The following is a 25463-nucleotide window of genomic DNA, read 5'->3' on the forward strand; positions in this document are numbered from 1 at the left end:
ACAAGATGCACTGCAGTAACTCACCAAAGTTCCTCAGACAGCACCTTCCAAACCCACGACCACTACCACCTAGAAGGACAGGAGCAGCAGATACCTGGGAACCCCACCACCTGGACATTCCTCTCCAAGTCACTCGCCACCCTGACGTGGAAATATATCACTGTTCCTTCACTGTCGCTGGGGCAATAACCTGGAACTCCCTCCCTAACAGCACAGTCGGTGCACCTACACGTCAAGGACTGCAGCGGTTCAAGAAGGCAACTCACCACCATCTTCTGAAGGGCAACTAGGGATGGGCAATAAATGCTGGCCTAACCAGCGACGCCCTCATCCTGTAAATGAATTTTTAAAAATTGGTTTCTAATTGTGCCATTATATAAATGAATAAGGGATATTAGCTCGGCCACCATTGAGCCACAAAATTAATGAGAATATATCTTCAGAGATAAATAGCCCCTCAGTGTCAATCTCCAACCCTACAGGCTAAGTATATGCAAACTGATATTAATCTCGCAACATTTGCTAATTTTAGGAAAATAAACAGATGGTTGGTTTATGAATCACACCAGCAGCAACAGTACCTCTGATCTGCAAAGGTGAATTAACAGTTACACCAATTTGTGTTTAAGTGCAAACAATAAACTCAATAACAACAAACACAGCAAATATTAACCAAGGAGAGAATGAAACAGAGCTTGAGAAAATAAATTATCCTAACGTACAAAATACTATAAATCTGAAACTTGTTACTCAAAGCAGAAAAAGAATGGGCAGAAAAATATACCATTACAGACAATTAAAGACAACTGGAACGGTAATTCTGTCAGATTCTATTCAACAAATTGTAAATCACACTATTCCTTCTGGAACAGCTATTTCAACAGAGCCACTATCATAATCACAAAGGGATAAAATTCTAATGTTCTATTATGCATAATTAGTGTGATATATACTTATGTAAATAGCATGTCAATATTACGCTGCAATCTGCACTTCTCAGATTGACCATTTTACATATTCAGTTATCTTATTACAGTATAATCAGTTGTACAAATAAGCTAAGTGAAAATTTACCAGTTATGGCCCAGTTGCTCGCACACTTGCATCTGAATTACAAGGTTTTGGGTTCAGGTTCCACTCCAGAACACAGAAATCAAGGCTTACATCCCAGCGCAGCACTGAGGGTGTGTTACACCGTAGGAGGTGCCATCTTTCAAGTGAGACCTTAAACTGAAGCCCCAGCATTCTTGGGTGGATTTAAAAGATTCATTCGATGTAAAAGCACTATGATAGGACCAGGCGGATGAGAAAAGCGCGATGTAAATGTAAAAGGTTTTGTGTGCATTGCCATGGACTCCTGTCGGTAAACATTCAAATTGTGCAATCGGCCCAATCTCAAATAGAAAGAAAGAAAGAAAGAATGAACCCTGAACCTACTTGATTAATATTTGAAGAACATTATTAGGTGGGCAAACATGTGGGAACCATCTGCTCAGCAGAGGCTCACAAACAGCAATGAGATGAATAACCTGTTATTAATTGATAAGAGAAATTTTGGCAAGGACAATGGGAGAGCTTCCTAAAGAGTGCCGGGGGGTGTTTCATATTCACTATGACTTACTATCTCATCCAGGAAGCAGGAATACACCTTGTCAAATTTGTAAGATATGGGCTCCCTTTGACAAAGCTATGCTGACTATCCTTGATAAATCCTTGCCTCCCCAAGAGACTAATTCTGCCCCTCAGAACTTTTCCCAATAATTTCTGCACTATTATGTTAGACTCATTGGCCCGTAATTTCCTGGTTGAATCCTACTTCCCTTCTTGATTATGGTACCATATTAGCTGTCCTCCAGTTCAGTGGCCTGAAATGATTTGAAAATTATTGTCCGAGCCTCTGCAATCTCCTCCCTTGCCTCCCACAGCAGCCTGGAATACAGCTCATTCTCCCAGGGGAACTCCCACGTGACTGTATACCTCTTTGCCACCACAGTCTGGTGGGTCTGTCCTGCCAATGGGACAGGACATACCAGGGTTAGTAACGGTGTCAGGGACATTTTAAGGTATGATTTTCTGAGTATGACTGTCAGACTCTTCCTTGACAAGTCTGTCGGACAACTCTCCCAATTGTTTTTTACACAAACCCCCGGATGTTAGTAAAGAGGACATTGCATAGTGGACCATTGTTGTTCCTGATGCCTAGCTCATTGCTGAGTGGTCTATCTGATTTAATTCCTTTTAGTCTTCATTGTGACGTAGGTACACTGACGATGCTCGTGGTGCTACTGTGTAGTGCAGTTGATACAGCCTACATGTACTTCAGAAAGACTTTTGACAGGTCTCGTAAGGGAGACTGATCAAGAAGGTTAAGAGCCCAGAGGATCCAGGGCAATTTAGCAAATTGGATCAAGAATTGGCAGGAGGAACAGGGTGACGGTTGTAGGTTATTTTTGTGACTGGCTAATCTGGAGTTGGTTTCCTTGGAGCAGAGGAGGCGGAGGGGGGACCTGATTGAGATGTATAAAATTATGAGGGGCATAGATAGGGGAACTTTTCCCCTTAGTGGAAGGGGCAATAACCAGGAGACATAGAATTGAGGTAAGGCGCAGGAGGGGATGTCGGGGAAAATCTGGAACTCACTGCCTGTCTGAGTGGTAGAGACGGGAGCCCTCACAACATTTAAGAAGTATTTAGACGAGCACTTGAAATACCTCAGCATACAAGGTTGCAGGCCAATGCTAGAAAATGGAATTAGAATAGAAAGATGCTTGATGGCCGACACAGACATAGTGGGGCGAAGAGTCCATTTCCATGCTGTAAAAAACGCATGACTCCGAGTCCTCAACATAGAGTCCCCATGAAGTCTCATGGCATTGGATAAAACATGGACAAGGAAACCTCCTGTTAATGACAAATTACTTCTCCCACTCAGCTGATGGAACCCATACTTCTCCATGTTGAACACCAACTGAAAGAAGCACTGAAGGCAATCTGGATGGAAAACTTTAATGCCCATCACCAAGAGTGGCTTGGTAACACCACAATTGACCCAGGCCCTAAAGGGCATAGCTGCTAGACTGAGTCTGCAGCTGGTGGTGAGGGACCAATCTTAAGAGGGAAAAACCTACTTGACATCATCCTCACCTTTCTACATGTTGCAGATGCATAAGCCCATGATAGTATTGATAGGAGTGATCACTGTACAGCCCTTGAGGAGATAAAGCCCCATCTTCACGTTAAGATGCCCTCCATCATGTTGTGTAGCACAACCAGTGTGCTAGCACTGTGGTTAGCCCTGTTAATTCACAGTGCAAGGGGCCCAGGTTCGATTCCCGGCTCCTCTGTCTGCGTTGGTTTCCTCAGGATGCTCCGGTTTCCTCCCACAAGCCTTGAAAGACATGCTTGCTAGGTGAATTCAACATCCTGAATTCTCTCTCTGTGTACCCGAAGAGGCGCCGGAATGTGGCGACTAGGGGCTTTTCACAGTAATTTCATTGCAGTGTTAATGTAAGCCTACTTGTGACAATTAAGAGTACAAAAATATTATAAATGAAGTAGATTTCGAATAGAACCAGCAACTCAGAACTGGCATCCATAAGACACTGTGGGCCATCAGCAGCAGCAGAATTGTACTCAACAACAAACTAATCCCATGGCCTGGCACATTCCCTCATTCTACCATTACCAAGAAGCCAGGGGATCAACCATGGTTCAATGAAGAGTGTCAGAGAACATGCCAGGAGCAACGGCAAGCTTACCTAAAAATGAGGTGTCAACCAGGTGAAGCTGCAACAGGAAGACTTGCATGCCACACAGGAGAAGCAATTATGTGATAGGCAGTTAAGCAACTCCACAACCAAAGGATCAAGATCTAAGCTCTGCAGTTCAGCCACATCCAGTCATGAATGGCACCAAATAATGAAGCAGCTGGCTGCTGAATGAGTCTCCATAAATATTCCCATCCTCAAATTATGCGGAAGCCTAGCTCATCAGCGCAAAAGACAAGGCTGAAGCATTTGCAATTATCTTCAGCTAGAAGTGCCAAGTGGATGATCCACAATCTACCGGCCTCCCAGGATCTACTGGCCCCCCCAGGGAGCCCCCAGCCAGGTGGTGTTAAGTACTGGTCCAAAGAAATGTAGACCACGCGGAATGATACCCGGGGTGTCTCCTGGGCCGTCAAGGCCGTATAAAGAGTATAGAACATAGAACAGTACAGCACAGAACAGGCCCTTCGGCCCTCGATGTTGTGCCGAGCAATGATCACCCTACTCAAACCCACGTATCCACCCTATACCCGTAACCCAACAACCCCCCCTTAACCTTACTTTTTAGGACACTACGGGCAATTTAGCACGGCCAATCCACCTAACCCGCACATCTTTGGACTGTGGGAGGAAACCGGAGCACCCGGAGGAAACCCACGCACACACGGGGAGGACGTGCAGACTCCACACAGACAGTGACCCAGCCGGGAATCGAACCTGGGACCCTGGAGCTGTGAAGCATTTATGCTAACCACCATGCTACCGTGCTACCGTATAAAAGAACGAAGAAAAGTACAGCACAGGAACAGGCTCTTCGGTCCTCCAAACCTGTGCCGACCATGCTGCCTGTCTGAACTAAAATCTTCTGCACTTTCGGGGTCCGAATAAAGAACAAAAGCCCTTCGGTGGTCAGGGATAACCCCGTCACGGGTTACTCCAGAAGTCCCCAGCATCACAGATGTCAGTCTTCAGCCTAGTCGATTCACTCCACATGATATCAAGAAATGGCTGAAGACGGTGGAGACTGCAAAGGCTATGGATCCTGACAACAATGACACTGGTACTGAAGACTCATGCCCCAGAACTAGCTACACCCCTAGCCAAGCTGTTCCAGTACAGCTACAACACTGGCATTAAGTCGGCCAATGTGGAAAATTGTCCTGTCCACAAAAAGGAGTACAGATCCAAATCGGCCAAATTACCACCAGCAGTCAACTATCAGCAAAGTGATGGAAAGTGGAGTTGACAGCACTCACTCAGCAATAACCTGCTTACTGTCGCTCAGTTTGGATTCTGCCAGGGCCACCCAGCTTTTGACCTCATCACAGCCTGTTTCAGGGACAAAAGAGCTGAACTCCAGAGGTCGACACATTATAAGAAAGATGTGAGTGCACTGGAGGGGTGCAGAGGCGATTCACCAGGATGTTGCCTGGGATGGAACATTTAAGTTATGAGGAGAGGTTGGATAGGCTTGGGTTGTTTTCGCTGGAGCAGAGAAGACCGAGGGGCGACCTAATCGAGGTACGCAAAATTATGAGGGACTTGAACAGGGTGGGTAGGGACCAGCTGTTCCCTTTAGGTTCAGTTACAAGGAGACACAAGTTCAAGGTGAGGAGCAGAAGGGTTAAGGGGATTTGAGGAAAATCTTGTTACCCAGAGGGTGCTGATGATCTGGAATGCACTGCCTGGGACTGTGGGAGAGGCAAGTTGCCTCACATCCTTTAAAAAGTACCTGGATGAGCACTTGGCACGTCATAACATTCAAGGCTATGGGCCAAGTGCAGGCAAACGGGATTAGGTAGACAGGTCAGGTATTTTTCATGCATTGGTGCAAACTCGATGGGCCAAAGGGCCTCTTCTACACTGTATTATTCTGCGATTCTATGAGAGTGACAGCCCTTGACATCATGGAACTATTTGCCCGAACGGAATCAAGGATCCCTAGTAGAACTGAAATCAGTGGGAAAACTCTTCAGTTTGGAGTCATATCTAACACAAAGATGGCTTGGTTGTGGGAGGTCAATCATCTCAGTTCCAGGGCACTGCGGCAGGAGTTCCTCAGGGTTGTGTCCTACGCCCAACCATTATCAACTGTTTCATCAATGGACTTCCCTCCATCGTAAGGTCAGAAGTGGGGATGTTTGTTGATGATTGCACAATGTTCAGCACCATTCACAACCCTTCAGATACTGGATAAGGGCAGCACGGTAGCACAGTGCTTAGCACGGATGCTTCACAGCTCCACGGTCCCAGGTTCAATTCCCGGCTTGGGACACTGTGTGTGGAGTCTGCATGTTCTCCCCGTGTCTGCGTGGGTTTCCTCCGGGTGCTATGGTATCCTCGCACAGTCCAAAGATGTGCAGGTTTGGTGGATTGGCCATGATAAATTGCCCTTTGTGTCCAAAAAAGGGTAGGTGAGGTTACTGGGTTACGGGGACAGGGTGGAGCTGTGGGCGTGAGTAGGTTGCTCTTTCCAAGGGCCTGTGCAGACTCGACGGGCCGAATGGTCTCCTTCTGCGCTGTAAATTCTATGATTCTATGAAGCAATCCATGTCCAAATGCAACAAGACCTGGTAGGTGACTAATTCTATTTGCACTACAAGCGTTCAGCAATCATTTCCACTTGATGTTCAATGGCATTACCATCCGAATACCAACTATCAAAATCCTGGGGTTTATCATTGACCAGAAACTGGACTGAACCAGCCATATAAATACTGTGGCTACAGGAGGACGACAGAAGCTGGGAATTCTGGGTAATTCAACTCTTCACTCCCCAAAGCCTGTCCACCATCTACAAGGTACACGTCTGTACTATGATGGAATACTCTCCACTTGCCTGGATGAGTCCAACTCCAACAACACTCAAGAAGCTCAACACCATCCAAGACAAAGCAGCCCGCTTTTTTGGCACCCCATCCACCACATTCACTCCCTCCATTGCCGATGCACAGTGGCAGTAGTGGGTATCAGCAGCAAGGTGCACTGCAGCAAACTCATCAAAGCTCAATCAGCAGCATCTCCCAAACCAGTGATCTCTACTACCTAGAAGGTCACGCACAGCAGATGCATGGGAACACCACCACCTGTAAGTTCCACTTCAAGCTACACTTGCATGGAACAATGTCACTGTTCCCTCATTGTCAATGGAACTCCCTTTTTAACAGCACTGTTGGTGTGTCTATGTCACGTGGACTGCAGCGGTTCAAGAGGGCAGCTCACCGTCACCTTTCAAGAGAAATTAGGGATGAAGAATAATGGGTGGCTTATCCAGCAATGCCCACATCCCTTGAAAGAATTAATTTTTAAAAAATGTGCCCTGGTGCGGCCGAGAGAAGGAATCACCAGAATTTGCCTTGCTGCTGGAAAGCAGTTCAGGGGTTTTCAGAAGGAAACAACTTTTGAAGTATATCTCAGTAAAATGGAATGAAGTGAGTCCATTGCAGGCCGATAGTAACTGTGGACTGGTCCCTATTATTCTATAGTGAGGCGTAACATATAATCATGCCATTGTGTTATCGGTCAAGTTCAGAAACTAATAAGGGATATCTTTTCTGTAGTTAGAGTATTAGTTGCCTGCTAAGTAATGTTTCATAGATGTTAATTTTTAGCTTGTTTCTTACATGAAAGTCTTAAAACGTGAAATCTTGTTGCGCGATTCCGATAAGTAGTCACTGGGAATACAAATCTACAGGGACTGCAAAAGATGTATTTTCGGTTTGCATTCTTCTCCCTTCCTCTCTTAAAAGACATCCGTTCTTGCTACAGTTTGGAGTCGCCAAATAACTGTTCTTCCCCCATGACCCCAGACAGCAAATGTTGCCAGGCTATTTCACCACAGTGGCATCACAACTTTTATGCGCTTATTCAGTAGTCATCTGGAGTGAGCAACCCTGGCTAATTTTTCCTTTCCCTCATCCAAGGGTATTATAACCAACTGTAGTGCCCCAGACAGTTCTTGGCAGACTGAGCTCAGCTAATTCAGAAGTGCGTAGGCCCAGTTTATCTAATTTTTTGATCTATCTCAAATTTCATATCGACTCTTCATAACATTCTTAACCTTAATTTAAAAATGCATATTTTCTTCAGGCAAAATCTAAGCTGAAGAACTAAAGTGTGAACTTAAATAACTTGGGTTGCATGCTCATTTGCAGATGGGGGTAGACACCATCATTGGGACAGCTAGATTCTGTCACGTATCTGTGCCATAACATGAAACTATGCAAAGTGGAATGGAATTGAGGTTCTTTCCTTGCAATGTATCATGGCAAGATCTAATTAAACAACTATTTTAGGTGGATACGGTGGACATTTGAACTTGCCAAATCTGACCATTTGCCAACGAGAGCACATGTATGAAAGTCCACAACTCTTATTTCTTTAATTCGGCATCCTTTTTGTTTTATATCCTCATGCACCAGTCTCTGCCCATGAGGTCTAACCGGCGACGTCCTTCAATTGAAGCTGGCTGCTTGGAAATGCACAGCTGCTGTGAACAATTACACAACAGCTCCCTAACCTCAAAATAACTTGTCGTGCAAATTTCTGGGACATTTCTAAGATGCTTGAAATGGTGCTGCATAAACACAAAGCTGCTTTGCCTTTAAGCTGGTCTATTTAACACTGCTTTATACCAATTGTAAAAGAGAACTGATCACAATTTGATCTCTGCCATACATTTGCAAATCCACACACGATTGCTCACTAATTTATGTTTTCATATTAAGTTTTATTTAAATAATGAACGAACCCAAATACACTTCCTAAAAAAGAAATTCCTCCTGGGGTTCTCATTTTTCACACCTGTGGACTATTAATCTTTATCGGTTCCATATGTCAGCCCTATGCAGACATATTAAAGGGGTAGGAAAAATTACAAATAGAATTAGAAATGGAAGGTCTGAGGATGAGCATGGAGATTTCAAAAATTATTTTTAAATAAAACATGTAGTCATAAAATTTCAAGGCAACAAATGCGTACAAATATAAACAAGCTTAGTCTGGTGTCAACAGTGAAAATGCTGGGAATACAGCCCTCATCATAACCTGATGTTCCAATGCACTTGGAATCCAATAAATTACTTTTGAAATTAAGCCACTCTTGCTACGCAGGCATTTTGCACACAGCAGATTGCGACAAAGGAGGAATGTTGGCCAGGCCATTGAGGGTTCTTGTTCTTCAACGAGGAGCATGGCGTTTCTGACACCCATCTGTGTAGATGCCATGATTCAAGGCCTCACCTGAGACATAGCACCTCCAACAACCTCCACAGCCTCCCTCAGCACCTGAGACATAGCACCTCCAACAACCTCCACAGCCTCCCTCAGCACCTGAGACATAGCACCTCCAACAACCTCCACAGCCTCCCTCAGCACCTGAGACATAGCACCTCCAACAACCTCCCTCAGCACCCGAGACATAGCACCTCCAACAACCTCCACAGCCTCCCTCAGCACCTGAGACACAGCACCTCCAACAACCTCCACAGCCTCCCTCAGCACCTGAGACATAGCACCTCCAACAACCTCCACAGCCTCCCTCAGCACCTGAGACATAGCACCTCCAACAACCTCCACAGCCTCCCTCAGCACTGATGCGTCACCATGCGTTCAAGATCTGGAGTAGGATTTGAATCTTCAATGAGATAAATACATTGAGCCAAACAACCACTTGGCTACGGTATTTAAATGTGTGAAGAGTGTAAAGTTAGATTAACTTGTAGCAGGAACATGACCATGTCTTCTCTTATCAAATGTACACAAATACAGATTTTCCATTTCATATTTCCAACCTCTTTTTATATGTACAAGTTAAAATCATTTTAAAATCACACAAGGAACTAGAGTGCTCTTTGTAAGTTCTTTTTGAATAAATAATCTAATACTGATAATACTATGCTGGGAATGGCACCATAATATCACAAGCACTATATATCATTATATGAACTCAAGTCAGTGTGAGATGATCTGCTGAAGGGCATCAGACCTTAGGGTGTTAGTGGGTTCTGCAATCTTCTGAATTATTCTACTACTTGTGTTGATGTGAAACCAAAGCCATTTTAATATCTCACAAATTATAAATGCAGCCTTAAAGTCTGGATTTCTGATAATTACTTCATATGATAGATGACTCGCGTTCCACTACCACATTTCATTAATATCCGATTTGGATTACATAAGCATGCCAAACCTTATTCAGTGTTACAATGGAAGTTCTGACATTAGGTAATTTGGACATTCCGAATTCTCCGTGTACCCGAACAGGCGCCGGAATGTGGCGATTAGGGGCTTTTCACAGTAACTTAATTGCAATGTAAGCCTACTTGTGACAATAAAGATTATTATCACTAGGGCAGCACGGTAGCACTGTTGCGTCACAGTGCCAGGATCCTAGGTTCGATTTCAGGCTTGGGTCACTGTCTGTGCAGAAACTGCACGTTCTCCCAGTGTCTGCGTGGGTTTCCTCCGGGTGCTCAGGTTTCCTCCCACAAGTCCCGAAAGACGTGCTGTTAGGTAATTTGGACATTCTGAATTCTCCCTCTGTGTACCCGAACAGGCGCCGGAATGTGGCAAACAGGGGCTTTTCACAGTAACTTCATTGCAGTGTTAATGTGAGCCTACTTGTGACAGTAAAGATTATTATTATTATAGGAACTCAGAAGTCAAGATTTTCATCGGCAAGGTGGCTTCTCAAGCTAGCAGCTGCTAGCAGTGGCACATGTTTGCAACTGTTGATGGATGCCATCGACCTCAATTTTTCTTCCATTGTGAGCGAGCTGCAGTATCAGTCCATCCATACACAACCTGTTTTTATTACAAGTGACCTGGATGGATCTGCTTCCTTACTCCTTTCCCTCCACACCACTTTCTCCCATCCACACCAAGATGACTCACAGATACCGATGCTTCTAAATTGTTGACCCCATGAACCATGTGTAGATTCTGCACCATTACAGAATTGCTGCACATGCACTGGCGTTTCTTTAGACCAAATTATACCATGTGAAATTTATTGTAAAAAGGTCATCTTCAAACCACTAGTCCTTCCGATAGCACTAGATTGATTAACAAGTTTATAATGTAGTGCAGGATACATATGTGATCATTTAAAATTTAAGAGCAAACAGACTTGGCTATCCGCACTGCATTGTGTGGAAAGTAAAATCTGGATTTGACTTGTAGGATTTTTCAATTTGGATATTGTTTGGGAAAGGGTAAGTTTTAAGGAGTTCAGGGACCATAGGTATATTTTGGGAACAAGGAGTATGTTCTACATGAATTGTATTTAATGATTTATATACTTAATGGTCTTAAGTGTTTGGTGTGCATTTGTAATTAATTTAATAAATAATCTTTAATTGTTACACAATGACTGGGTTGGGTATTCTCATTGGGGCTTCACTTGACTCCTCATACCATTCCAAAGAAACAAACTATACACCCCTACCAACCGGTGTTCCAAGATAGGACACCCTCTCAGATACCATCAGCATGGTTCGTGACACAAGTGCAGATTCCAGCAGGTATATGCTTGACCTTTCTGCATTGACATGCTGTAGGCACATTCTAATTCTCAGCCTAAATTTGCAATGGTTTCATCGCTGCATATCAGAAAGAAGTTTATCATTTATAAGGCATCATTCACAACCTGATTATGACCCCAAATTGGTACACTTTTGAAGTATAATAACTTGGACCATAAGACGTAGAAGCAGAACAGTCGGCCCATCGACTCTACTCCGCAATTCAATGAGATCAAGACTGATCTGATATGATCATCCTCAATTCAGCGGGGTCTCACCCCCACAACCCAAAAGGATGTGTAGGGTAGTTGGATTGGCCATTCTAAATTGCCTCTTATTTGGAAAAAATAGAATTGGGTACTCTAAATTTATATTTTTTTAAATCCTCAACTCCTCTTTCTCAGCTTATCGTCATAACTCTTGAATCCTTTACTGGTAACTGTCTCTGCCTCAAACATACTTCATGTCCAGTCTCTACAAGCCTCTGTAGTAAAGAATTGCAATGGTTCACGACACTCGGAGAAGAAGTTGTTCCTCCTCATCTCTGTCTTAAACGGGCAACCACTTGCTCTGAGATTATTCCTTCTGGTCCTAGACCAGGGGTGGGCAAACTATGGCCCGCGGGCCGCATGCGGCCTGCCAAAGGTTTTTATGCGGCCCACCGAGATCAAGTTTTTTTTTTAATTTTTAAGGTTAATGGGGGGGGGGAGCTGTTGGGTTACTGGTATAGGGTGGATACGTTGACTTGAGTAGGGTGATCATTGCTCGGCACAACATGTGTTTCATGTGAAGTTTCTACTTTAAAATATTAATTAATAAAAATTAATTGCTTTTTTTTTCTTTAAAAAACTTTTATTTTGGCTATTTTAAATATTAATTATTTTACTTAATATACTATGCGGCCCTTTAAAATTGTGAATTTCTGAATGTGGCCCTTGCACGGAAACGTTTGCCCACCCCTGTCCTAGACTCTTCTAAAGAAGACGTATAACCTCTCAGCATTTGCCCTGTCGAGCCACTGAGAATCCTACTCGTCTCAATAAAGGTCACTTCACATTCTTCTAACCCCCACAAGTAAGGCCCAACCTACTCAACCTTTCCTCATAACAATACCTGGGTTCAACCTAAGAATACCTGGGATCAACCTAGTGAACCATCTCTGGACTGCTTCCAACGCGAGGATATCTTTCCTTAGATTAGGGATCAAAAATGTTCACAGTATTTCAGGTGTGGTCTAACTGGTGTTTGTATAATTTGAGCAAGACTTCCTATGTTTATCCATCATTCCGTAGGAAATGGTGACAGTTATGCTCGTGTGTATACACTAAACAGCAACAAGGTAACTGGCAGCTAGCCTGTTTTAGTGGTGTTGGATGAGATACCAATCCTGGCCAAGATACCACAATAACACCCATGCTTTTCTTTGTATACTGTCATGGAATCTTCTAATCCCGCCAAGCAGAGAAACAGGGAACTCAGGTTAACGCCAGATCCGAAAGACAGCACCCCTTCCAGTGCAATATTCCCTTTTGCCACACATGGGTGTCAGTTTTTATTATGGGCTACATTTTGCTTCTTGCTCTTGGGAAGTGAGAATTGTTAGCATGGCCAATATTTCTCTAGAATGAGGTTTGAATCCACAACCATCCTCACTACAAGGTGGGTATTACCATTGATCCAATGGCTGACATCTCCAGTAGATCAGTAACACAGCTTTGATGAAAAACGGCCAAATATTGTAAAATAAGCAGTCCATGTGTTGATTTCTCAGCATTAAAATTGTCCCATGACAAGGCAGCTTTATGTACTGGAAACCACTACACCTGTACTAGAAATTTTCATGTTATTCAACCCAGTAATATAGAAGACACACCAGTAAATTAGTATCAAATCACTACACTGGTATTTCTGCAGCTTAAGCACTAAAAGAACAATAGCTCCCTCCCGAGTTGAGTTGAGGCTCAGGGTAACATTCCAAAGTGCTAAAATTGGTTTCACTGAACTGCCAAAATCTCTCTTTCAGGGAACTTCTTCAACTAATGCAGCGGGGTTGCATTCTACTCTGGGCATGATCGTCAACAAGTTGAACATTTGGCTGCTGTTAGGAAAATAAAAGTAGTTTTAAGGGATTTATATTTGTATTGATAAACATTGGAAGGTACTATTTTGAGTGGGTTTAATTTAATGTTTCTGTGCCTGTTGGGGCAAGACCTATAGCTAGATTTATGTTGGACAAAGGTGTTTGTGTGGGTGTTATTTTCAATTCCAACTGTGATTCGCTTGAGCTTAGAGAGGGCTTTGGTGACAAATAAATAAGAGTAAATCAACCAGCAGTAGTTGCTTAACAACTGGGATTTTGTCAGGTGGAGAAGCTTTAATTTAGCCAATCTGATCGCATTTGGACACAAGTAATGAGAAAGAAGATGGCTCTCGCAGCTCAGTTGGTTTTAGAAAGCTGAAGAGGGAACATCTCTCTCAGCCTTGCTAGAAGAAAAAACATACTATGGTGTAATGGTTAAGAATACAGATGACGGAAATTGAAAGTCCAGCTAGTTAAGGAAACTAGAGAAATGAAGCAATGTTTCCAAGAAGTCTGGAGTTGACGGAAGAGAGGAAACTGGGATCAGAACAGATATAGGTTCAGTAAAATCACAGGGTATTGAAACGGCATTGGACCATGAGAGGCCAGAAAGATATCCGCAGTTATGCTAAAGTTTGTGAGAAAGTACAACAGTTTGGGAGACATTATTTAAAATAATTGTGGAAATCAGCAGCTGAACTTCGGAGGTGTAAGGCCTTTAAGACAAAAGGAAATCTGAAGGGAGGTGTAAAACCTGAAAGCAAAACCTTAATGGAAGCTGCGGAGGGAAAGCATCATTTAAAAGATTTGAAAATGTGGCTTTTGAAAGCGGAATTTAAAATCACTCGTGTGGAAGCCAGAGTTCAGTGAAACAAGATGGCTCGGAGAAAGCCACAGATATTCACTTGGGCTCAGAGAGGAAAGTGTTTTACCAGTCATCTTGTCTCCTTAAAAGGGACTAATTAAATGAAATGAAATGAAATAAAAATCGCTTGTCACAAGTAGGCTTCAATTAAGTTACTGTGAAAAGCCCCAAGTCGCCACATTCCGGCGCCTGTTCAGGGAGGCTGGTACGGGAATTGAACCGTGCTGCTGGCCTGCCTTGGTCTTCTTTCAAAGCCAGTGATTTGTTAATGATTAAGATGTACTTTGAGTGCCAAAGAGGCCCGGCCAACCACGCCCACATGTTCTGGTCTTGCCCCAGACTTGTGGAGTACTGGACAGCCTTCTTCGAGGCTATGTCCAAAGTGGTGGGGGTGAGGGTGGAGCCATGCCCGATAGTGGCGGTCTTCGGGGTTTCAGACCAGCCAGATCTATTCCTGGGGAGGAGGGCGGACGCCCTTGCCTTTGCCTCCCTGATCGCCCGCCGTAGAATCCTGTTTGGCTGGCGGTCAGCAGCACCGCCCAGAGCTGCAGACTGGCAGTCCGACCTCTCGGAATCTCTCCAAATGGAGAAAATCAAATTTGCCATCCGAGGGTCAGACGACGGCTTCCACAGAACGTGAGAGCCATTCATGCAATTGTTCCGGGACCTGTTTGTGGCCAACGAACAAAGAGGAAGAATAGCCGGGTGGCCAAGAATCTGGGGAAAATGGACAGGAATCGGGGGAAGGTAGCCGGGGGCGGGGGTGAGGGGGGGGGGGGGGGGGGGGGGGGGGGGGTCTACGGGTTCGTTATGGGGGTTTGTTCTCATCGTTTTACGCTTATTTATTTTTCTTGTTAATTCAGGGGTGGGCAAACTACGGCCCGCAGGCCGCATCTGGCCCGCCAAAGGTCTTTATGCGGCCCACCAAGTCATTAAAAAAAAAATTTTTTTTTTTTAATTTTTAATTATTTTTTTAAGGTTAATGGGGGGGCTGTTGGGTTACTTACTGGTATAGGGTGGATACGTTGACTTGAGTAGGGTGATCATTGCTCGGCACAACGTCAAGGGCCGAAGGGCCTGTTCTGTGCTGTACTGTTCTATGTTCTATATGAGGCGCCCAGAATCATAACCGGGTGAAGTAATTATTTTACTTAATATACTATGCGGCCCTTTAAAATTGTGAATTTCTGAATGTGGCCCTTGCACGGAAAAGTTTGCCCACTCCTGTGTTAATTTATTGTTTTTGTATTGGAGGGGAGGGGTTACTGTTTTTCTCTGTTGTGATAAAATTTGTTGTTGAAAACTTGAATAAAAATTATTCCAAAAAAAAAGGAAGGACAAAGCCGCAAGCGACAGTCTGATGGCAAGCTAAGGCCCAAAACCAAATTGTAAATAAATGCCTATAAACATGTGCCTCGGCCATATTGGGGAATGTAAAATATGTATGCCGGTTAAAGGGGGCGGCCACAGTTGTTATTATGAAGATGCTTACCTGTAAATATACATGTTAATTTTTGCGTGTTTTTTTTTTCTAATAATTTGTAATTTGTTGGATATAAAATATGAAAACTCAATAAAAAACATTTCCAAAAAAAAGATGTACTTTGTAATCGGTGTTAATCTTAAAATCTGTGTGATTGTTAAAATAAGGGAGAGTAAAGAAGTATTGTTTAACAATACAACTTTTCGTAGTTAATTTTTTAAATTGCTGTTAAAACGAATTAGTGGTCCTATGACTCTCTGATCAAAGATCGAAAAAAAAGTAAAAGTTATGGGGCGGGATTCTCCCGAATTCCCCGATGGCCCGAAGCAGGCGTACAAAAATGGAGCGTACCATTCCGACACGGGCCGACCGGAAGTTGCGGAATCCTCCGCACTTCCGGACGTTAGGCCGGCACCGGAGGGGTTGGCGAAGGGCCGCCGCAAGTTAGCGCATGTGCAGAATCGTAGGCCGTGGTTCCGCGCATGCGCAGACCAGCGGGCGTATTCTTACGCATGCGCAGGGGAGTGTCTTCTCCGCACCGGCCATGGCGGAGCCCTACAGAGGCCAGCGCGGAAGGAAGGAGTGCCCCCACGACACAGGCCCGCCCGCAGATTGGTGGGCCCTGATCGTGGGCCAGGCCACCGTGGGCCCCCCCTCCCCCGCAGCTGGATCCCCCTGTGACCCCCCCCCCGCGGCTGAATCCCCCCCATGCCCCCCCCCCCCAGCTGGCCTACCAGCCAGGTCCTGCCATATGGGACCATGTCTATTTCATGCCGGCGGGACTGGCCAGAAACCGACGGCCGCTCGGCCCATCGAGAATTTTCGGGGCGGCTGCTGCCAATGGCCCCCGACCGGCATGGCGTGATCCCCGCCTGAAAACCGGTGCTGGAGAGCATGCGGGGGGGGTCGGAGAACCCCGCTGATGGTCTTTTGAGCAAGGCTTCCATTCTGGGATCTTCCAATCAGTCATCAACTGGGATCGTAACACTGCACAAATTATTTTTCATGACCGTGAAATACTGTAATACTCTGATGCAAATGTCTGGGAAGAAATCTGCTAAACCCGCCAGTTCAGGAATAAGCAATATCATCTTCAACAGGTGATATCCTGCTTCTCTTTTTTGCTTTTGCGCACCAGGGGCCAATTATACTGTGCTGTGTAAAGCCTTTTGAAAACTTTGAAAAGATTTCTGGCATCACAGCCGACCTATTTGTCATTTCTGCTGATCAGGAAATGCTGAGCAACCTGTCAGCTACATTCAATCAGTAGAAACAGCCTTCACTTGCAGGGCCAATAAATAACACTCAGCATGCATGGATCACTGGCTTCGTCCACTCTGCGGCAATACTTCCCATTACAAGGTGACTTGAAGTGTGTTGCAGTGGTAGGAGTAGTGCAAACAAATGCAACAAATTACACTACACAAATGTTAAGCAGAGTCTGGGGGTGAAATAATTGACTATTGGGGAAAAAATAAATGGCACATCCTTAAACAGAGTATATGCCTATCAAAGGAACCGATTTTGTACTTGTAGGTTTTCAAACTGTTACCAGCATCTAAGGCGCCCACAAGGGTAATCAGCAGGGTCTGTCGAATTGTTGAATTTCTACCCATTTGTGAGGTTCTATGTTCTATAAAATTTTGTTTTTGTTGGAACTCCCATAACAACATTTCTGCTGCTGTATTGCAATTCCAATTGCACCATTGCCTTTAATTTCTCTACAGATTGCTACACAGGGTTAAAGCTGATCTCATAGTGGCTTCTATAAGGCCTGGCAGGCTGAAGTCAATTAATATGGGATTTGGTTTCTGTCAAACTGGAGTTCAAAATTCTGACTAGAAGCAGACTTATTGGTGTTGGTTGGTTGAATAGGGTCTTTGTTCGTTGATTGGACAACATGTTAATTGCCAGCCATCACAGCTATCTTGGCAAACGTATTGGATTTTTCATCAAGAAGTAACTCTTTCGATAAGGGGAGTACTGTAGATTTTCAGAAGACATGCCATAGAGTTAAAAGAGGCTCGTATGAAAAATTAAACTGTATGGTATGTGAGGACGTGTTGTGGCATGGTTAGTTTCTCATCTGCAAAAACAACCTTCTGACAGTTAAGATAAACAAATCCTGCTCAGATTGGGAAAAGTGCATATGTGGTGCACCAGAATATTTTTCTTGCACAGAGATGATTTGGTCTTTTAGAGATGGTGCACAAGCTTGAAATTCACTGAAAGCACAAAGTAGGCTGAATGACAAAAGGCAAAAAAGGATTGCAATAGACTTCAGAAATTCGCACAGGTTGAGAGAGTGGGAATATAAAGGATACAATAGCAGAGAGTGGGAGTAACGGGTAGTTATTCAGAGTGGCAAAAGGTGGGAAGTGGTGTTCCACAAGGATCAGTGCTGGGACCATTGCTATTCACAATTTACACTCATGAAAAGGACTTTGAAATCAAAAAACACAATTTTCAAATTTATAGATGACACCAAATTTGTGTGTGGGGGGGGTGATCATCAATACGGAGAAAATACAAAACAAATTAGAGGTCATTAATAAACTTGCAGGACGGGAACATAAATAACAAATGAAGTTCAACACAAGTAAATGTGAGTTAGTGCATTTGGGTAGGAAGAATAGGGAGGACACTTATTGCTTAGGCGTGTGCAAGTCTAGGTGACGTAGAGGAATAAAAAGATCTTGGAGTACAAATACATCAATCATTAAAAGTTGCTCTGCACGTTAGCAAGGCCATAGAAAAGCAAGCTAAGCACTGGATTTCATTTCCGTACCAGCCTCCCCGAACAGGCGCCGGAATGTGGCGACTAGGGGCATTTCACAGTAACTTCATTTGAAGCCTACTTGTGACACAAAGCGATTTTCATTTCATTTTTAAAGGGATAGAATTCAAAAATTATGCTAAATCTGTACCGAACCTCAGTAAGGCCACATAAAAAGAATATTTCAGTACTTTTTTTTAAAAATAACCTTTATTAGCGTCACAAGTAGGCTTACATTAACACTGCAATGAAGTTACTGTGAAAATCCCCTAGTCGCCACATTCCGGTGCCTGTTCGGGTACACAGAGGGAGAATTCAGAATGTCCAATTCACCTAACAAGCACGACTTTCGGGACTTGTGGGAGGAAACTGGAGCACCCGGACGAAAACCCACACAGACACGGGGAGAATGTGCAGACTCTGCACAGTGACCCAAGCCGGGAATCAAACCCAGGTCCCTGGCGCTGTGAAGCAACAGTGCTAACCACTGCACGATCAACATACTATAGAAAATAGATACTGGAGATGGTGCAGTGAAGATTTAAAAAATGTATTTATTATTTTATGGGATGTGGATGTCGTTGGCAATCAGCAGTTGTTTCCCATCTCTGATTGCCCTTGAAGTGGGTGAATCAAATTGTCTAGATTCCTTTAAGGGACAACTAGATAAGCATATTAGGGAAAAGAGAATAGAGGGTAACATCGGTAACTTTAGATGAGAAAAACTGGGAGGAGGTTTGAGGACTGGCTCGGCCAAATGTCCCGTTTCAGTGCCGTATATCTGATGAGACAAATTTAGTATTGACAATTGTGAGCCAATACATTGTGGAGGTTAAAATAAAGAATGGGAATAAACACTGCACAAAGATAAACTGCAGTGGTTTATTCAGGTTTTTTATTATAATAGGTTATCAAACGATCTTGGAACAAATTAACCAAATCCACTGACGAAGGAATCCAAACTCTGGGATTGTGGTTGAGAGTCACCGCCATATCCGAGACCTCTGAAAAAGGGGCAGTCCACGAATAATGGCAATAATTTGATGGGCAGTTTTGCGGTCAGAATGTTGAGGTACACAAGATGCTAATGGAGATTGACAGGATAGATGTAAAGCAGATGTTTCCCCGAGAACAAGAGGCCATAGTTTTAGGCTACAGGATGGCAGGATTAAAACAGAAATGAGGAGGAATTGCTTCACTCAAAGGGTTGTGAATTTGTGGAATTCTCCAGCCCAGAGCACAGTGGATGCTGGAACATTAAACAAATTTGAGGAGATGGATAGCTTTTTAATTGGATTGGGGGGGGGGGGGGGGTGGTGGTGAATGGTTATGGGGGTCGGGCAGGAAGGTGGCGACGAGGCCGAGATGAGATCAGCCATGACTGTATTGAATCAGAAAGTAGTCTCAAGAGCTGAATTGCCTATTCCTGCTCCTAATGTTCATATTCTGATGGGGATCCAGATTGCCAAGCTACAGCTAGCAGAGAAACAGAGCAGTGTGACTCCATGGCTGTGTTTCACTGCGAAAGTGAACAGCCATTTTTAGGATTGACAACCAAAAGCCAATTAGGAGAGTTTGAAAAGACAAGTAGATGTAGAGACAGAGGTAATTAGGCATGGAATTCCAGAAAGTGCATCTCACAAGGACGAAGGCACTACTGTAAATTACAGCAAGTGAGAGGATGTTCCTCTGGCCCAACTTCTGTGCAAACAGTTGGGGGGTGCTGCTGAGTATGGTTAGAAAAATAGGGCGGGACAAGACCATGAAGTGATTTAAATGGTCTTGTCCCTCCCTACCTTTCCTATCTGACCTTTCTCGCCCCCTTTTCTCTCCACTCCTGCACCTTCGTCCGCTCTTCTCTCCTTTCTATCTTCTCTTGCCACCTCTCTTTCCCTTGCCTCTCCTGTCTCTGCCGTTTCTGTTGGGGTGTAATTCTGTTGGCACTGACAGTGTATTTTCTATGTGGGGGTTATTATTTGGGAATTATTTGGGGAGTTATATAATCAAGACTTGAAACTACTTGGAAACATCGGCCAGTAAACTGTGGCTTTAGATTATGGTTGTTCTCTTTAGGCAATGTTGCCCGTAAGCTATTTAACTCATCGGTAGCAATTCACTTGAACCAATAAAGTTTAATGCTGCATCAGTGTACTTTGGAAGCAATATTAATTGCTGTCACTACTGGTGATCCACCAAACATGATAGCATTATGGAACTCAAAATGGTCGCGACTTAATTTGTAACATGGAACAGTACAAAGGTATAAGCTCAATATTAGACTTCACTGAAAGTTTAGCAGCAACATGATGCTCGGTGACTAAATTCTGCAGGAAGAACATTTTGTACGAAACAGTTGCTGAAGGGGAAAAAAGAATAAATCAAATGAAACTTTCAAATCACTTTTAATAGTGCAGAGTGCTGACTTTGCAAAGCATTAACGTACAGATATATGGCATGGCAGGATACAGATTTCATTCGCCAAGTCCGGTGACTTCCCAGTCTCTATAATGCTGTGAGGAGATGCAAAATGGAACTCTAGCATATTAATTAAAGAGAGGATGCTTGCTCTTAAGCTGCTCCTGCCCAACAGCTTGAAGTGGTGTTGACCGAGTCCAGAGACAAAATCACTCCTTGTATGATCAATGTGGGACATGCATGGAGAAAGGAGAGGATGCAGTATCTTGAAACATTGCTAGCAGCAAAACTCATTAACTTTAATATAACATGGCACTAAAAGGGGGAGTTTTTAAACACAGATTTTGAAGTGACTAGGCTGTTGATCGGTTTTAAAATACTCTCCTTCAGTTCAGTTAAGTGGCTTATGTCTTTTATAATGTCACTCTCATCTTCAATTGGCTTGCCATGAAAATGGGCAAGGAAGGCATCTTCAATATTTGATTAAATAGTATTCAGAGCATTTGTGTAGAATATTAGCCAAAATAAGCATTAACCCCTTACCTGGTCTCGGGGTTATAGCCCAATATATAAAAAAATTGGTCCGGTCGTGGCTGGAACTCTCTGGCAGAAAATATGTCAGAAAAATGTATGATATTGCATTTCCCTCTGAAAGGAAAAATATATATAATTGATGTTGCCATGATATATTTTAAAACCAATTAGTATTTCAATCATTGGGTTGTTTCAATAAAACCACATCATATTAATTACTCAAACTTGCCTGAGTGCTGCAGCATGGTAGGTGTCTACATAATCCGAAATGAAGAGTTCCCGGCTCCTAATTACTGGGTCTGTGATCACAAGCTCACGGCCAGAATCTACAGGAAATGTAATTATGTACGTACGTAAATGATTTCCACATATTTGTTCAAAAATTCAGATGGAGGATAAATGCTTAAAATGCTAATATAATTGAACACTGATAACGGCACAGGTCCCCAAGGAGGAGACTTATGACAACCTTATGACAGATGAAAATACATTGAAAAGTAATGGGCTTTGTCAAAGAAAAACATTGCAGCAACCATTCCAATCAGAGTGACCTTGAGGGGCTTCTCTGAATCAGAGTGAAACTGTACCAGAATTCATCCAACAATAAAAAGACTTCTTCCACATCTGCCCTTTATAAATGTCTTTGTATAATTGTTACAATTTCCCACCATTTTCCCCCATCAATTTGTCCATAATTCACCCTTTTGACTCGGATTAGATTAACAATTACACCCGATTTTGGACAAATACGATATTTTATTAAACTCCAATTTTTCGATATCTAAATATTTTATTGCTTTAAAAAGTTTAAATTACCAAATCAATCTTTGGAAGTTAGGCAACCATTCAAAGTCATACTCAACTTCCTTTGGTGAAGGAACAAAAACTTTTCAGAGTATCATAGAATTTACAGTGCAGAAGGAGGCCATTTGGCCCATCGAATCTGCACCGGGAAAGAGCACCCTACCTAAAGCCCACACCTCCAACCTATCCCCGTAGCCCCAATATTTATCATATATTCACGAGGTGTTAATGTCACACTTATTCAATTATTACTTCAATTTTAAACAATGTCACTTACGAGGCCATCACTGTTTGGCCCTCCAATTCGTGGAGGATTAATTCCAATCTGGATGTCATATTATGGGCGGGAGGTGATGAATTTGGTTTTGACAGGAGACCCATTCCCAGCAAATACCACCCCACTCCTATCCTTCCTGAAAATAATCCAGTTAACAGACAACTTTTCCTCCTATGTGAGAATTCACGTCAAAACAGACATTCATTCAAGCTCACCTTCTGCATAGTCCCCTTTACTGTGGCAACTATAATCCAGGCTAAGGCCCTCTTTTAAACTGTTGACTCCAAGTTAACGACATGAGCGGCACAATTTCACATGCACATCTCACAATGTGCAATTTTGAGTTCTAACAATATTATTCACTGGAAAGTAAAACTAATGATAGGTGGCATGCATCAGAGTGGTTACAATTGCAAATCGAGCCACTGATATCATGTAGTCTCTAAATTAGTTCAGTCACGAAATCAACCCAAGACATGGTTGCACTTCAAGCAAAGATCTTTTCAACTCCGAACATCTAGGTAAAGGGGATAAGGGAAGAGAATGCCTACAATGTAAATACAATTCCATATCAACTATTACGAACCCCAACATTTGCTAGGCTACCTGACAGAATCCCCAATATTTTTTAATTTGTAAAGCGGTGTGAAAAGGAGCACAAATCAGGATATAATATATTAAAACAAACATTATTATTAACACCGTATGAAACTAACTTTAACAGCACAGAAAATATTGTGTATAATTGCCAGTTAAACAATGCTCACCAATAAAACGAAACACTAACTCCTAACTGCTATTTTCTATATCGCCAATCAGGCAAAAGCCATCTCAGGTCAAATCCACTTTTAATACAAGTTAGCAAACACAGGAATAGTTGCTGTATAGAGATGTCTTGGAGAGATAGAACATATCCAGGGGACGATAGTGCAGTCAGCTCAACATTTGTGCTAAAAAGCAGAAAGTAGGGGCGAAGAGTAACCATCCAGCAGATGGAAAGTGTGGTGCTAAAGAATCAGTGCTGGGACCACCACAGTTGACAACTTACATTAACAATTCAGCATTTAAAATGAAAAACACAATGGGCTCGATTCAACTAAATGGGAACAAAGTCCCACAGCGAGCACGTTTAGCCGAGTGTTTCCCAACGCTCGCAGTGCCGAGAAACAAATGCGAGACAGCACTTCTCGCGTTGTACAAGGGGCCTCAGTAGGGAATGCGCGGCTATGGCAGCACACAGCTGTTTTGTACACTGGGGAGCTCTGCTCAGCGGAACACCCAAGTGTAGCGAAATCCCTGAAGCGATCCCTGAACCACCCTGCCCCCAGCCCGAGCGCACTATGGAAGGGTCCACGCGCACCCCCCCCCCCCCCCTCCTCCAACACCCACACAGCGCATCCTCAGCACAATCACGCACGTGCACAAATGCCAGCTTGGCAATGCCACCTGGGCACCTTGGCAATGCCAGACTGGCACACAAGTTGCAGTGACAGGGACCACCCTTTCCAAAGGGCATGCAGCTGGGGGCCTGCGATCCCACTCGTGGAGACCCCTACGAGTGAAGTTTTGGCTGGTCCTGTTTGCAGGGCCCAGTGCTCTGAGGAGAAGAGGATGAATTAACCCCAAGGAGGACTACTACAAATTTAAAGACAACAATATATTTGCAGAATGGACATATAATCAGAAAATTAATTTTGACACATATATAAACAGGAGGTATTATACAAGGGATGTCGCATACGATTTGGAAAATAAAAAATTTAAATGAGATCAAGGAGCAAAAGCATGTGGGAGAGCAAATACACACATCAGTCAAAGCGCGTTAACAAGTCAATAAAAAAAAACAAATAGAAAGAATGAATTGAAAAATAGAGAAGTTACATTAAACTTGTATCAAACCTTGATTAGGCTGCAGAGCACAGTGGTGCTGGAGAGGTTACAAAAAGGATTTACAAGAACCAGATCAGAAATATGAGCTGATACCCTTCAAAAAAGAATGAATTGAAGCCTCTTTAAAGGTATGTAGACACATATTACCCAGATTTCTATTTTTTTTGAGAAGACGCTGTACCCTGTATGGCACCGTACAAATCACAAATTAGAGTATACAATATTTAATTTGCCTCTGCTGATCTAAAGACACTATATACAAACTTGCAGAGATGTAGTCCTGTGACGAGGGCAGAGGCAGAGTATGTTTCCTGCTAACGGTAACCACACCATGTCTTCCAACCTCAACAATTTTGCATCCCAGGTGATTTGTGCTTTATTTTACATAGAAACTTATATAGAAAATAGGAGCAGGAGGTGGCCATTCGGCCCTTCAAACCTGCTCTGCCATTCATTATCATGGCTGCTCAGCAAGTTCAATACCTTGATCCCGACTTCCCCTATATCCCTTGATCCCTTTAGCCCCAAGAGCTGTATTGAGTTCCTTCTTGAAATTACACAATGTTTTGGCCTCAACTACTTTCTGTGGTAGCGAATTCCACAGATTCACCACTCTCTGGGTGAAGAAATTTCTCCTCACCTCAGTCCTAAAAGGTTTACTCCTTATCCTCAAACTATGACCCCTAGTTCAGAACTTCCCCCACCATCCAGAACATTATTTCTTAATCTACCCTGCCTAACCCGGATTGGATTTTATAAGTTTCTAAGAGACCCCTCTCATCCCTCTAAACTCTAATGAATATAATCCTAACCCAATTTTGTCTCTCCTCATATGACACTCCCGCCATCCCAGGAATCAGTCTGGCAAAACTTTGCTGCCCTCCCTCCACAGCAAGAACAGCCTTCCTCGGATAAGGACACCAAAACTGCACACAATACTCCAGGTGTGGCCTCACCAATGCCCTATACAATTGCAGTAAAACATCACTGTCTGCTAATCTGAAAAAGACCCATTTAAAAAAAACTTTTTTCTTCCCGTCTGCTAACCA

General features: G+C 43.4%; 1 protein-coding gene across 8 annotated transcripts in view; it reads right to left on the reverse strand.

Moving 5' to 3' along the window:
* Positions 1–25463, reverse strand: part of rerea (arginine-glutamic acid dipeptide (RE) repeats a) — a 626626-nt gene that overhangs the window by 302427 nt on the left and 298736 nt on the right. For all 8 annotated transcript variants that reach the window (XR_005457454.1, XM_038773781.1, XM_038773783.1 and 5 more), the window contains 2 exons: positions 21673–21769; positions 21453–21557 (listed from right to left, as the gene is read on the reverse strand). Coding sequence is in view for 7 of the 8 variants with exons in the window: in XM_038773781.1 (XP_038629709.1) it covers positions 21453–21557; positions 21673–21769 (202 nt within the window). In the remaining variant the exon portion in view is untranslated. The remainder of the gene's footprint in view (positions 1–21452; positions 21558–21672; positions 21770–25463) is intronic.

Source organism: Scyliorhinus canicula, chromosome 16 (assembly GCF_902713615.1).
Source record: "Scyliorhinus canicula chromosome 16, sScyCan1.1, whole genome shotgun sequence".
Classification (NCBI taxonomy): domain Eukaryota; kingdom Metazoa; phylum Chordata; class Chondrichthyes; order Carcharhiniformes; family Scyliorhinidae; genus Scyliorhinus; species Scyliorhinus canicula.